This window comes from Rhinolophus sinicus, linkage group LG02, assembly GCF_036562045.2.
Source record: "Rhinolophus sinicus isolate RSC01 linkage group LG02, ASM3656204v1, whole genome shotgun sequence".
NCBI lineage: Eukaryota > Metazoa > Chordata > Mammalia > Chiroptera > Rhinolophidae > Rhinolophus > Rhinolophus sinicus.
In genome coordinates, this window is record NC_133752.1 from 83,573,792 (window position 1) to 83,588,184 (window position 14,393).

At 33.3% G+C, this 14,393-nt stretch overlaps 1 protein-coding gene across 1 annotated transcript in view; it reads right to left on the minus strand.

Annotated features, from left to right (window-relative positions):
• The window catches only part of CCDC7 (coiled-coil domain containing 7), a 159,940-nt gene that overhangs the window by 85,908 nt on the left and 59,639 nt on the right, over positions 1 to 14,393 (minus strand). Inside the window, exons 12-13 of the mRNA XM_074324828.1 lie at positions 4,120 to 4,205; positions 2,310 to 2,364 (exon numbers count right to left, since the gene is read on the minus strand). Coding sequence (XP_074180929.1) covers positions 2,310 to 2,364; positions 4,120 to 4,205 — 141 coding nt within the window. The remainder of the gene's footprint in view (positions 1 to 2,309; positions 2,365 to 4,119; positions 4,206 to 14,393) is intronic.

Here is a 14,393-nt window from a genome sequence, read left to right on the forward strand (position 1 = left end):
ATGAACACAATCTACATTACAGAAGCTTTCTCATCACAGAACACTGGATTCTACATTTTTATCTAGTGTACATAGAACATTCTCAAGGATAGACCATATGTTGGGACACAAAACTAGCCTCAACAAATTTAAGAACTGAAATCAAACAAAGCATGGTCTCCAAACACAATGCTTTAAAATTGAAGATCTACTGAAAAAGAAAGTGAGAAAAACCACAAATATGTAAAGAATACACAACATGCTATTAAAAAATGACTGAGTCAAAAAAGATATAAAAGGAAAGATCAAAAGATACATAGAAAAAGATTAGAATGAAAATACAACATATCAAAACTTTTGGGATGCTGCAAAGCTGTAATAAGAGCAAACTTTATACCATTACAGACCTATTTCAAGAAACAAGAAAAATTCCAAATAAACAACCTAATATTACATCTTAAAGAACTAGATAAAGAAGAACAAGTGAAGCCCAAAGTCAGCAAAAGAAAGAAAATACTAAAAACTAGAGCAGAATTATATAAAATAGAGAAGCAAAGAGACGTTAGAAAAAATTAACGCAACAAAGAGTTGGTTCTTCGAAAAAATTAATAAATTTGACAAGCCCCTGGCAATAGCCACTAAGAAAAAAGGGAAAAGACACAAATAAAATCAGAAGTGAAAGACATATTATGACAGAGACCACAGAAATACAAAAGATCATACAACAATACTATGAAAGACTATATTCCACCAAATTCAATAACCTAGAAGAAATGGACAAGTACTTCAAAATATACAACCTTCATAGACTGAATTATGAAGAACTGGAAAATCTAAACAGATCAATAGCAAGGAAATTGAAACAATCATGCAAAACCTCTGGAAAAGCAAATGTCCAAGACCAGATGGCTTCACTACTGAATTTTACCAAACATTCGAAGATGATTTCATACATGTCCTCCTCTAACACTTCCAAAAAACTGAAAAAGAGACAATACTTCCTAACTCATTTGATGAGGCTAACATTACTCTAAAACCAAAACTTGGTAAGGATAATGCAAAAAAATAAAAATAAAACAACCAATATCTCTGATGAATATTCATACAGATGCAAAAATCCTAAGAAAAATACTAGCAAATATAATACAACATTAAAAAGATTATGTACATCATAATCAAGTAGGTTCATTCCAGGGATGCACGATGGTTCAATATACATAAATCGATCAATGTGATACAAAATAAAGAATACAAAATAACAAAATAAAGAATACAAAATAAAGGATAAAAGTCATATGACCATATCAGTAGATGCAAAAAAAAGCATTTGACAAGTACATCATCAGTTTATGATTTAAACACTTAATAAAATGGGTATAAACACTTAATAAAATGGGTATAAACACATACTAAAGGCCATATATGACAAATCCTCAGCTAATATCATACTTAACAGGGGGAAAATGAAAGCTTTTCCTCTAAGATCAGTAACAAGACAAGAATTTCCTCTCCACTACTGTTATTTACCATAGTATTGGAAGTCCTAGCCAGAGCAACCAGACAAGAGAAAAAATTTAAAATCATCCAAAGTGTGAATAAAGGAGTTAAACTATCACTGTTAGCAGATGACATGATTCTTTATAAAAACTAATATACAGTTTTATATGCCTTATTAAGCATTGTATAAGCACTATAATTACTTGGGAAGATAGATAACCAACTGATTCTATTATCAATTGATTCTAATACCAACTGATTCTATTATCCATGTTTGCTTGAGGAAGCAAAACTGAATACATTTTCACAAAATAGCAAAAGACAGTATTCCAAAATGAAGATGAAATAAAGGATTACTGGTATTTTTGTATTGGATTACATAAAAAAGATTGGGCTACATACTTTACAATTTCTAAAGAACTTTTTGTTATTTGTTTCTTACTCCTCTTATACCTTCTTAAGATAGATAGGGCAGCTATTGTTTTAGCAACTTTATTAATGGAAAATATGAAGTTCCTGTAGGTTAAAGAGACTTGTCCAATGTCACTTAACTAGTAAGTCCCTGTTCTGACTACTAGTATGATGTTCTTTCCTCCATGATATTACCTGTAGTTGAGTAAATCATAATTTTCATAACCTTGACAGTAAACATGCCTGGATTTACCATTTTATTTTCTAAAACTTACTGAGAACACTCAACCAACAAAAAAGAAATATCTTAGGAAGAACTTTAATACACACACACACCTATAGTCACATACATAGTAACGTTGTCTACACATACAATTATCAGAGCACTTCTCAAATTGTGATGCACAGAGAGAATGTGTTACCTGGGCTTTAAGGAAATCTTCTTGTATTTTAAGCTCTTTGACTGGAGACTTCTTCCTGTAATTAAGATTGTTTTAAAACATATCATGAGATTTTTAAATCGCAAGACTATTTTGCTTTCTTAAGGACTACTTAAACGCTTTATAAAAAATTTTTTTCCCTAAAGAAATTCATACTTTGAAAGCCATAAAATCCACATAGGTTAAATAATAAATAAGTGAATAACATTTCTCAAACTAACTTCTCACTGGTATGATTAAAATATGAAAAGATGAGATGGGGCAAGGATTTCCAAAGTATATTGGTTCATTGTTTCTTCTCTGATCATCTTTTCTTTAAGTCAAATGTCATGGCCACTTGTCTAATGAATTTCTTTTCAGAATTTCTTGAGCTCTACAAAGATTGAATTCATTATGTCTTTTTAATTTATATATTTACATTAGGGTTTGACAGGCCAATTCAAAATGCAAAATTATTTTATGTTACTGAAGAAAATATTCATTTAACAAGGCCACTTTACAAAAATCAATATACATAATAAATAGATAATTGGTTTTATAAAATAAGTACAATGAAGAATTTCAGTAAAAAAAGGGGGGGAACAGCTCAGACTAGGGACGTAACATACAAATTACAAATCATTAGCTAGACACAATGTAAACTATTTTCCCTGAAATTATTTACAGATGTAATTCTATTTACCATTCCTAAATATGTAGTGGTTCAATCTCCTCCTCTTTAGTTCTTTGTTCTTCCCTTTTCTGCTTTCTCCCACAATCATATCCTAGTTTGCTTATAAAACTATATACAGTTATGTGCTGCTTAACAACAATAATACATTCTGAAAAGTCGATCATCAGATGATTTCATGGTTTTGTGAACATCACAGAGAGCACTTACACAAACATAGACGGTATAGCCTGCTACACACCTAAGCTATATGGTATAGCCTGTTGCTCATAGGTTACAAGCCTGTGCAGCATGTTACTGTACTCAATACTGTAGGCAACTGTAACACAATGGTATATCTAAATATATCTAAACATAGAAAATGTACAGCAAAAATATAGTATTAAATATTGGTACACCTGCATAGGGCACTTATAAATGGAGCTTGCAGGACTTGAAGCTGCTCTGGGTGAGTCAGTGAGTGAGTGTGAGTGAGTGTGAAAAAGCCTAGGACATTACTGTATACCACTGTAGACTTTATAAACACTATACACTTAGGCTACATTAATTTATAAAAATAAGGAGATTAATCAAGCACAAGAGAAAATGATGCAATTAAGAGACATGGTAAACGTGAGATACATGAGGCTGCTGCTGGCATAACAGCATACTGTTTAACAATATACATTTTTTATAAGTAGAAAGAGTACACTCTTAAATAACAATAAAAAGTATAGGATAGTAAATACATAAACCAGTAACATAATTGTTTATTATCATTATCAAGTAATACGTATCACACAATAGTATGTGCTATACTTTCATAGAACTCGCAGCACAGTGGGTTTGTTTACAACAGCATCACCACAAACACTTAGTAATGCACTGTGCTGTGATCTTACAGTGGCTACAATGTCACTAGGTGATAGGAATTTTCCAGCTCCATTATAATCTTATGGAAACACTGTCATATATGTAGTCCATTGTTGACCAAAATGTTGTTATGTGGCTCATGACCATATTTGCTAATGCTATGGTTTTCAGAAACCTATTAATAAGTTATGTGACCTCAAATTGTTGGTATAAACTGAAAATATAAATCAACAAAAAAAGAAAGTATTAGCATGTATCTTTATGTCTTACTCTTCTGAATCCTCAGATTTTCCTTTGGTGTATTTCTTCTCTGTTTTCATAGTTTTCTTTGTTTGATCATGTGTAGGTTTTGTTTTCTGTGTAAGCCAAAAATAAAGACAATACATTATAGGGAATTAAATGATAATATACATTACTAAAATCTCCATTTTATTTTGAGAATCACTATACTATTTTTCAAGAAAAATTATCTGAATAGAAACAAAATAAAATTGATGATAAGGTCAGAATGTTTATTATAGTGCTATACTAAAAATACACTGTATATAAGTTAATGTATATCAAAATAATTAAATTCCCCTGACAAATTATAGTCAATTCTGCTATAGTATAGCATATGCCTTCCTGAAAATCACCTCACTACAATCATGCAACACAAACTGCATGATATATGAAAAATCATGCAATACAAACTGCAAGATATATGGGGAAACTGGGGTTAGGTACACAGCACACAAAAAAACGTTGTTAGTGATACTTTTTTTTTTTTTTTTTTTATGGCGGGCGCAGCTCACACTGGCTCATGCAGGGATCGAAATGGCAACCTTGGTGCTACCAGCACCACACTCAAACCAACTGTGCTAACCGGCCACCCGTAGTGATACATTTTAAAAAATAGAAATCTAATAAAAATGTTAGTCCCATTTTACACAGTTAAATGATTAAGAAACACATACTATGAGAAATACAGCTCTTTATCTTGCAAAAGACATGAAGCATATTCGTCGTGGAAGTGAGAAATGAATAGATTGCAACTTAGAAGTTACTGTGCATCGATGGAAAGTTGGTTATCTGAAACTGAACGAAAAATTGTAACACCAGATGTGGACTGGTGTGGTACACTGTATACATGGTGAACAGAGGTAGGATGTAGAAGCTCTTTTCTGCCTTCACCTATACTTTTTTGCAAATGAAATTGTGCATAAGCAAATGAAAAATTCACATTGTGTTCAAATTGTTCAATTGTTTAAAACAAATTTTCATTTCAAGACAAATATAGCACTACTGATCACATACTTTAAAGTATTCTTGAACTACTATGTAGTACTAGATTATTTTATTCAAAAAAGTAAAGAAAAAATTAACAATTAGCTTGCTAAAAATTTTAGATGAGCTCAATAATAGAGACCTATTAAAGTATTAGGTGGTTATTTCCTGTTTCAAACCACAAGTTACAATTCACTACAGTGGCAAACTTCTCACTTAAGTTAAAAACAAAGTGTAACATTTCTCCAAAATATGGAAATTATTAATAAATACAGTAATGAATTTTTAATGAGAATTGTTAAGGTTCACAAATAAATTTTTTAGTTTAAATATGAAAATACTATTCAGAAAAATCAAATATATACTGGTAATCAAAAAGTACTAAAATAATGAAAGGAAAAAGACTAAGAAATAATGAACAAATTCAGTGAGCTGTGGGGACTAATACCTATACAAAGGAATATTACTCAGCCATAAAAAAGAATGAAATCTTGCCATCTGCAACAATATTGATGGACCTACAGGGTATTATGTTGAGTGGAGTAAGTCATACAGAAAAGACAAATGCCATATGATTTCACTTATATGTGGAATCTAAAAAACAAAATAAACAAACAAGACAGAAACAAACTCATAGATACAGAGAGCATTTTGATGGCTGCCAGGGGGGAGGCACTTTGGGGGGAATGGATAAAAATGGGGAAGGGGTTAAGAAGTACAAATTGGTAGTTACAAAATAGTCATGGGGATGCAAAGTACAGCATAGGGAATATAGTCAATAATATTGTAATAACTATGTGTGGTCTCAGATGGGTACTAGATTTATCAGGGTGATCACTTTGTAAGTTATATAAATGTCTAATCATGATGTTGTACACCTGAAACTAATATTGTATGTCAACTGTAATTGAAAAAAATTATTTTTAATTATTTAAAACAACTAGTCCGGACAAAATAAAAAGAAAAACCATCTACAGAGAGCGATTCCTATATAGTCCAGATTTTAGAACCAGCATACAAGAATTTTAAAGCCACTGCTATAACAATAACCAAAGTAAAGGAAAATATGCTCATAATAAATGAAAGTATAGAAATCTTAGCATACAAATAAAAATTATAAAAAACAGACAAATAAAAATCCTAGTACAGAAATATACAACATATGAATTTAAATGGATGAACAAGGGAGCAGATTGGATATGGCAATGTAAAGAGTCAGACCATTTGTAGATACATCAATAGAAAATATCTATCTAAAAAAACAATGATTGAAAAAATGAATAGAGACTGAAAAACATTTGGAATAATATCAAATATTTAAAATGTAACTGCATTTCCATAAAAAAAGAGAGAGAGAAATGGTAGAAAAAGTGTTTGAAAAAGAAGTTAAGAATTTCCCAAACTTAGTGAAATCTACATACTCAAGATGCTCGGCAAACACCATGTTGATGTATATAAAGAAAATCATGCCCACACACATAAGAGTCAAACTGTTGAAAACCACGTAGAAAGAAAACAATCTTGAGGGTAGACAAAGAAAATTGACAAATTACACACAGAGAAATGATGATATGAATGACTGCTTCTCATCAGAAAAAAATGAAGGTCAAATGAAAATGGAAAACTATCTTAAAGTATAGAGCAAATATCCCACTTCAGAAACAGAGTTATTTTAAGAAACAAAATAAAGCTTTAAGTCTCCATTTTTATTCTCATTGAAATTTTAGAGAACACGGCATCTATAAAAACAGAATCTGTTGATAATGGGGGAAAATAAACCTTCTAGCCACTGCTCAAGACATTGCTATATATGGCCTATGATGTGCTAAGGAAACTCATATCCACAAACAGGCAGAGAAATACAATAAATCATCTGCTGGGACTAAGTAACTTCAGACAGGAAGGCCAAGTTGAACAATCCAAAGAGGTATCCCTATTGAAGCAAAACTAAAGGGACAGAAAATTATTAGGAAGAAAACTTTAGAACTGTGATAGAGATCTCTGATGGATGCATTTAGAGCCCCGAATTAGGGTCTCCTGAGATTTTATTTATAAAAACATGATTTTTTAACTTAAAAGTTGAAGAAAAAGTGAAAAGGAGAAATGCTACTTATAAGAATAGATTTAGAAATATTGTAAAGTAAATGGAAAAAATATCTCATCACACAAAACAAACATACAAATAGAAGCCACGATTAAAAAGAGAGATTTAAGAATTAGTCTAAGAATCATAATATTTAAATATTAGTTACAGAGGTATAAAAGAAAAAGAAAAAGAAATAATTAAATAGGAAAACAATACCTCCCTGAGCTGAGTAAATTTAAGGCCTAGTAAAATTTCTAAACTCCAATGAAAAATGAGAGCAAGAATTAAGAGGATGGAGTCCCAGAAAACATCAAACTACTATACCCACACCTATTCAAGCTTTCCTTGAGAGAAAAGTAATATTCTATCTTGTTTAAACTGTTGAATTATATGAGGTCTCTATATAGCAGCCTAGCCTATTTTCTAACTAATAAAGGTAGAGAATTAAAACACTGAAACAAATCTAAATTTAATTGAATTTTATAAAGAGAGGGGGAAGAAAAAGGGAAAGAGAATACATACCCCACTGTGGTAGACTACAAATAGCCATAAATTCTTTGTAGTAGCTCCCATTAAAAAGTGGAGTCTGTTTCCTCACTACTTGAAACTGGGCTAGCTTGTGACTTGCTTTGGCCAGTAGGATACAATGAAAATGGCACTATATTAAGCCTCAAGAAGTCTTCCAGCTTTATTTGCTTCGCTGCTATTAAGAATCCTTCTATAAACTACCTAGGAATAAGGGATGACTAGTGACTAGAAAGAAGTCCTATGTGGCCTAGATGTCTTAGCTAGGACCTCACACATGTGAATCAAGTTATCTTACACCATCCAACCCAACCCAAACCTGCCCAGTGAGAACACTGATCCAGACACTAAAAGAAATAATCAAGATCTGCTGTTTTAAATCACTACGTTTAGGAGTAATTTGCTATTTAGGAAAAGTTAACTGGTATACCTAGCAATAGATAATTTACATTACTTTGTTATTAGAACACTTATAAAAATTGAATATTGTGTTGGATTATTTCCATAAATGGCTACCGACAATTTCTTCCATTCAATACCCTCTCTCCTCCCCCTGAATATGGGCTAGCCTTATTACTTCCTTACGAAGTGTGGTAAAAAAAATAAATAAATAAAAAAGAAAGAGAGAGAGGGAGGGAGGGAGGGAGGGAGGGAGGGAGGGAGGGAGGGAAGGAAGGAAGGAAGGAAGGAAGGAAGGAAGGAAGGAAGGAAGGAAGGAAGGAAAGAAAAAGGAAAGAAAAAGAAAAATCTTCAAGGACTTTCAACATCAGTCTGTAACAGCTTTATTGTTTTTGCTTTTGCCTGCGTGGGTCCCAGCCACTATGTAAAGAAGCTTGAGCTAAACTAATAAATGATGAGAAACCAGACATGTGAGAGAAACTATCTTGGACACTGCCAGCTCCCATTGAGCTTCAGGTGAGCTCCCAGCTGAATATATCCACATAAGTGGCATTAGTCAATATGACATGAAACAAAGACACTGCCCAGCTGAGTGCAGCAAACCCATGAATTGTGAGAAATAATGTCATCATTATTTTAAGTAACTAAGTTTTGGGGTAGTTTGATAGGCAGCAATAGAAATACCTAGAAGCATGGTGGTGCAACAATAAAAACTTAAAACATGTGTCATTGTCTTTGGGTCCAACAAGTGAGCAGAAGCTAGATGGGTGGTAAAGAGACTACTGGTGAAGACCAGAAAAGTAGAAAGAAGGCTATAGGTGAAGACTAGAGGAATAGCAAATAGTCTATTAACGGCTATAGAAGGAGGTGAGGCTGAAATATTGAAGGGTGGAAAATACTGAAAGCTACAAAAGGGGGGAGGGGCTCTGTTATGTGGTGACAGAACAATTAACAAAACTGAGGCCTGGAGTAACTTGGAAGGTTAAAAACATACCTACCGTATTTCCCCGAAAATAAGACCTAGCCAGACCATCAGCTGTAATGCATTTTTTAGAGCAAAAATTAATATAAGACCCAGTCTTATATTATATTATATTATATTATATTATATTATATTATATTAGACCCAGTCTTACATTATATAAGACCTGGTATTATATATTATATTATATTATATTATACCTGGCCTTATATTACATTAAAATAAGACTGGGTCTTATATTAATTTTTGCTCCAAAAAACGCATTAGAAATGAAGGCGTTTCCTCAAAAAATTAAGAATAGAATAGACCCAGCAATCCCTTTTCTGGGTATCTACCCAAAATTTGTGAAAATATTTATCCATAAAGATATATGTGCTCTGATGTTCACTGAAGCTTTATTTACAGTGGCCAAGACATGGAAACAACCAAAGTGTCCTTCTATAGATGATTGGATAAAGAAGATGTGGTATATATACACAATGAAATACTATTCTGCGGTAAGAAAAGATGAAATAGCACTATTTGCAACAACATGGATGGATCTTGAGATTATTATGCTAAGAGAAGTTAAGTCAGACAGAAAAAGTCAAGTACCATATGATTTCACTGATATGTGGCATATTTTTCTTCCCTTTGAGCCTGGGCTACCCCTAACCAGTAAGATGTGGAAATTATGTTCTAAAGCTTCAGAGCTCAGGTCTTAAAAGGTCTTGCAGCTTCTGCTTTTATCTACTGGATTCCAGCTGTCATGTAAGGATACTTGGGTTTGACCACTGAATGATGAGCAACTATATGAGAGAGAATGACTCAGTCCTTAGCCATTCCACCCACCACCAGACATTCCAGGAAGACATCTTGAACATTCCACAGCTAAATGAAGCTACTTAAGTGACCACCGCTGATACAACATGGAGCAGAAAAAGAATCATCCCTCTGAGCCTAGCCAACCCCTAAATCAATAAGAAATAATTACTGATGTAGTAAACCTCTAAACGTTTGTGTAGTTATAGAGTTAAACTGAAACAAAAATATGCACTGACGACAAAGAAAACCTTTTCAAATTTCCAAAATGTAGACTTTTTATGTCATATTTTCTCATGTTTGTTCTATAAAAAGTAGACCAACAATGAAAAGGTGAGCTAAAAGCATTTTTTTACAAGGAAAAACTCAAATGCCTATGAAATACAAATAAAGTTGTATTCAATGAAAATTATATAGCCTGGACAGTGTTTATTGTTATTAAACAAAAGTGAAAATAAATAAATTACATATACAACTAATGCATATTTGAAAGGAACTAAAAATAAACTAAAGAAAAAGAGATAGAAGAAATTAATAAAGATAAAAGTTAAAGTAATTAAATAAAAAAAAATAACAGCAACAAAAAATAAAACAGTACAATAGCTAAATGAAACCCAAAACCAGGTAGTTTAAAAAGCCTATAATAATACGCCAACAAACATGATTAAAAGGAAAATAAACAAACAAAAGAAAACCCCCATAATTTTGTAAATGGATAAGAAATGGAAAAGAGGTAGAAACGAAGATACAGAAAAAGAAAACAATCAAAAAGGACCAAAAGATAACATAATGTAAAATTCCAAGCAATAAAAAGCCACTAGAAATGGATAAATTTATATCAAAATATAAACTACCAAAATACATGCAACAATAATCTCAAAAGGAATTGGAAAAGTGGTCAGAACCAGCATTTTTTTTAAAAAAGGCTCCTAGGTGATTTTACAGGTAAGTTCTACATAATCTTCAAATTATTTCTCCTTTAAAAAGCCATTTTTGAATTCTGATTAGAAATGTGTTTATTATATTTGAAAGAATCAATACTTTTATAAAATTAAATCATACCATTTGGCAGTGGTAAAATTTAGATTACAAGAAATACTATTTGCAATTCTATATTAATAAACTCATATGATTTATAATTAGGTTGATTATCACTGAGTTAAAGTATTGTAAAAAACAAAACAAAACTGTCTAATTGTTCTCCCCAACTACAAAATCCAATCTCTATCCCAAAATTCATCTTTCATACAGCTGGCAGGATGATCTTAATAAAAAATATCATGTGTCAAAAATAAACTCTGAAGAAATAAAAATACAGTGATATGTATTATAAACAGAAGGTTTTGCTGAAGCCATTGTACTCTTGTACAAGAGGACTTCAAGAGACCCTGCTTAATTAGAGGTCCTAATTAAACCTGTAAAAATACTGTGAGATCTGTTAACCTCGGTTTATGTGTCTGCTTCATAAGAGAAGCCTGGTTGTTTTGTAAGTCAGATACGCAAGGTTTAAATATGCAATATGTCAGTCTTTATTCTACTGTTCACTTGGTCGCAATGTCTCCTGATGAAATTGTGCTACCACATTCTTGTTGTTGGATAATGAGAGTGGAGCGATTGCAGGTAATACCCCTGGTAGAATTGAAAAGCCAGTTTTTTCCTCCACCACCATGTAATTTAAAATTTAAAATAAAATGCATCAGAATATTTAAAAAAAAAAAATCATGTGGATCATTCATAATATTCTTCCATAAGCCCCCATTTATTACTGAAAATTCAAACTACTTATACCATTCACATATAGCCCATGCCAGGCTTCCTACTACTCCTCTCCTTAATCCAAAATTCCTATTATACTCAAGCACTTGAATTTCTCTCAACAGCCTTTGTTCTTTCAAGTCTTTCTCTTTCTACATGTTGTTACTTCTAAATAGAAATCCTTCCCATTTTCAAACTCTATATTCTCAATTACTATATCAAAATTCCCTTCTTATATGTACATTTATTATGTTGGAATTAACTAAGGACATTATGTCTCCAGTATATGTTAACATAGATTTCAGCTTCAAAATTAATATAATGTTATCGGTCAATTGCATCTCAATTTTAAAAAACGAAAAAGTCTTTAGAGGCTTTAAATATAGAAAAAAACAATTTCAATATTTCCATATCAATTCTATATTTGTCCTTTCTCATATACATATGATTAAGCTGCAAATCACCCACTTAGTAAATACATGCCTGAAGTAAATATACTTTATTTTTCTAACAATCTGAAGTTAATAGAATAAAAAAATATTTTATATCATTTTATCTAAGTATGATTTTGTTAAGTACAACTCTGGCTTCTAGTCAATATGGTATCTTTGATTATTAAGAAGCAGGACCCTTCTTTCAGGCAAAGGCAGCCTATGCCAGGATGTACAGTTGGCATCACCCACTTTTGCCTTAGCCCACCCCCTTGTTCAAGATACAACTTGTACAACATAAAGACAGCCTTGGGTCCAAAAGGATTATTTTAGTACATACTTTAAATAAATATTAGAATAATTACTGGAATAATAATCCTCTAATGGGTAAACTGAAATCAAACTAGTTCATTTGAAAACTAAAATACAGGGAGTCACATCAGAAGCATGGCAGCAAGAGGGGACCCCTTGAACTCTCCCCTTGAAGTTACAACAAGTTGAACAGCTATAATTCAACAAAGAATTCCCCGCACAAGATACAAACATATCTCAAAGAACCATGCACAGAAACATCTGAAGTTGGGTGAATCAGGCAGGACAAGGAAGGAGGGAAGTGTGAAGAGCAGAGACAAGTGCCACGGACACAACCCAGAACTCACTGTGGGCCTCAGAAAAGGGGAGGATTCAGGCTGCACGTGCACTTTCTGTGACCTCAAACATTCTTGCCTAAGTAAGCAGTATGTAATACAGCTGAATCCAGCAATTGGGGCAAAGACCTCAGGGCAGAGATCAAATACAGAAGAGTGACAGCAGTATTTTACCAGCCACCATTGCCAGGCAGAAAACAAAGCCACGGACCAGGATGCTTCCCCCAACCCACCAAGAACTCGTTTCCCTGCACCCTCCTATAGCTACCGTGTTTCCCTGAAAATAAGACCTAACCGGAAAATAAGCCCTAGTATGACTCTTCAGGATGACATCCCCTGAACATAAGTCCTAATGCGTCTTTTGGAGCATAAATTATTATAAGACCCAGTCTTTGGGGAAAACACGGTAGCAGCAGGCCCCAGAAGAAACTGCAGCAGTGAGTGTCTGGTTACAAATAGAATATGTATAGCACTGAGATGTGGAGAGACAGTTCTTGAGAGGCAGATACCCACTGTGGCTAATCCCAGTGACAAGGGTGGAGATACAAAGGCAAGGCAGCTGAGGTGTGGCACTCACCATTACTGGGAAGAGTACAAAGCCACAAACATACCAGTGGCCTCTCCCAGCCCACCCCATCCCCACTCTTCACGGCTAATAAAGCAGACATACCTGGGACAACTCAGGCAGCACAACAACGTTCAGGGAGAGTAACTTCAGCATCTGACTGCAGGGGCATCATTGGGATTTCAGGGGCTCAGAAGCCCATCATGCAGCACAGTCTCCCTTAGGAGTGATGCCCTGAGACAAACGTGAATGGTCATAGAGGAAATACCAACCTCCCCAGGGAAGTAAGGCATTTTTCACCACCCAGCAGAGATCCAAGACCTAGAGTACTGAAAGAGAAAATAAAATGATCCATTGCCACCGACTGGAAAACAAAACAGAGACTTCTTTGTATCAACTTGGGGCAGAGTTCACTCCCATAAATGCCTAAGCAGAGAAAGAATCCAGTAAAAATCACGAACAACCAAGGTAATAGGCAGCTCAGAAAGAAAATAAAAAATCTCCAGAAAATAAACTTAGAAACAGCGAAATGTGTGATTTAAATGACACAGAATTCAAGATGGCAGTTCTGAAAAACTCAACAAGGTGCAAGAAAACACAAAGGCAGTTTAATACACTCAGAAATAAAATCAACAAACAAAATGAATACTTTATCAAAGAGATTGAAAATTTAAAAAGCACCAAATAGTAATTCTAGAGCTTAAGAACTAAATAAAAGAGATGAAGAATTAAATAATGAGCTTAGGAAACACAGCTGGCCAGATAGAGGAAAGAATTAGTGATATCAAAGATAGAAATCTGGAAATGATACAAATGGAAGAAGAGACAGACTTGAGAGTAAAAAGAAATGAAAGAACTCTACAAGAACTATCTGACTTCATCAGAAAGAGCAGTAAAAGAATAATGGGTATACTACAAAGACAAGAGTGGGAGTAGGGAACACAGCCTAATCAAATAAATATTCAACAAGAACTTCCCAACCTATGGAAAGAACTGGATCCTCGAATCCAAAAAAGAACACCCAATTATCTCAATCCAAACAAGCCTCCTCCAATGCACTTTATATTAAAGTTGTCAAAAATTAGTG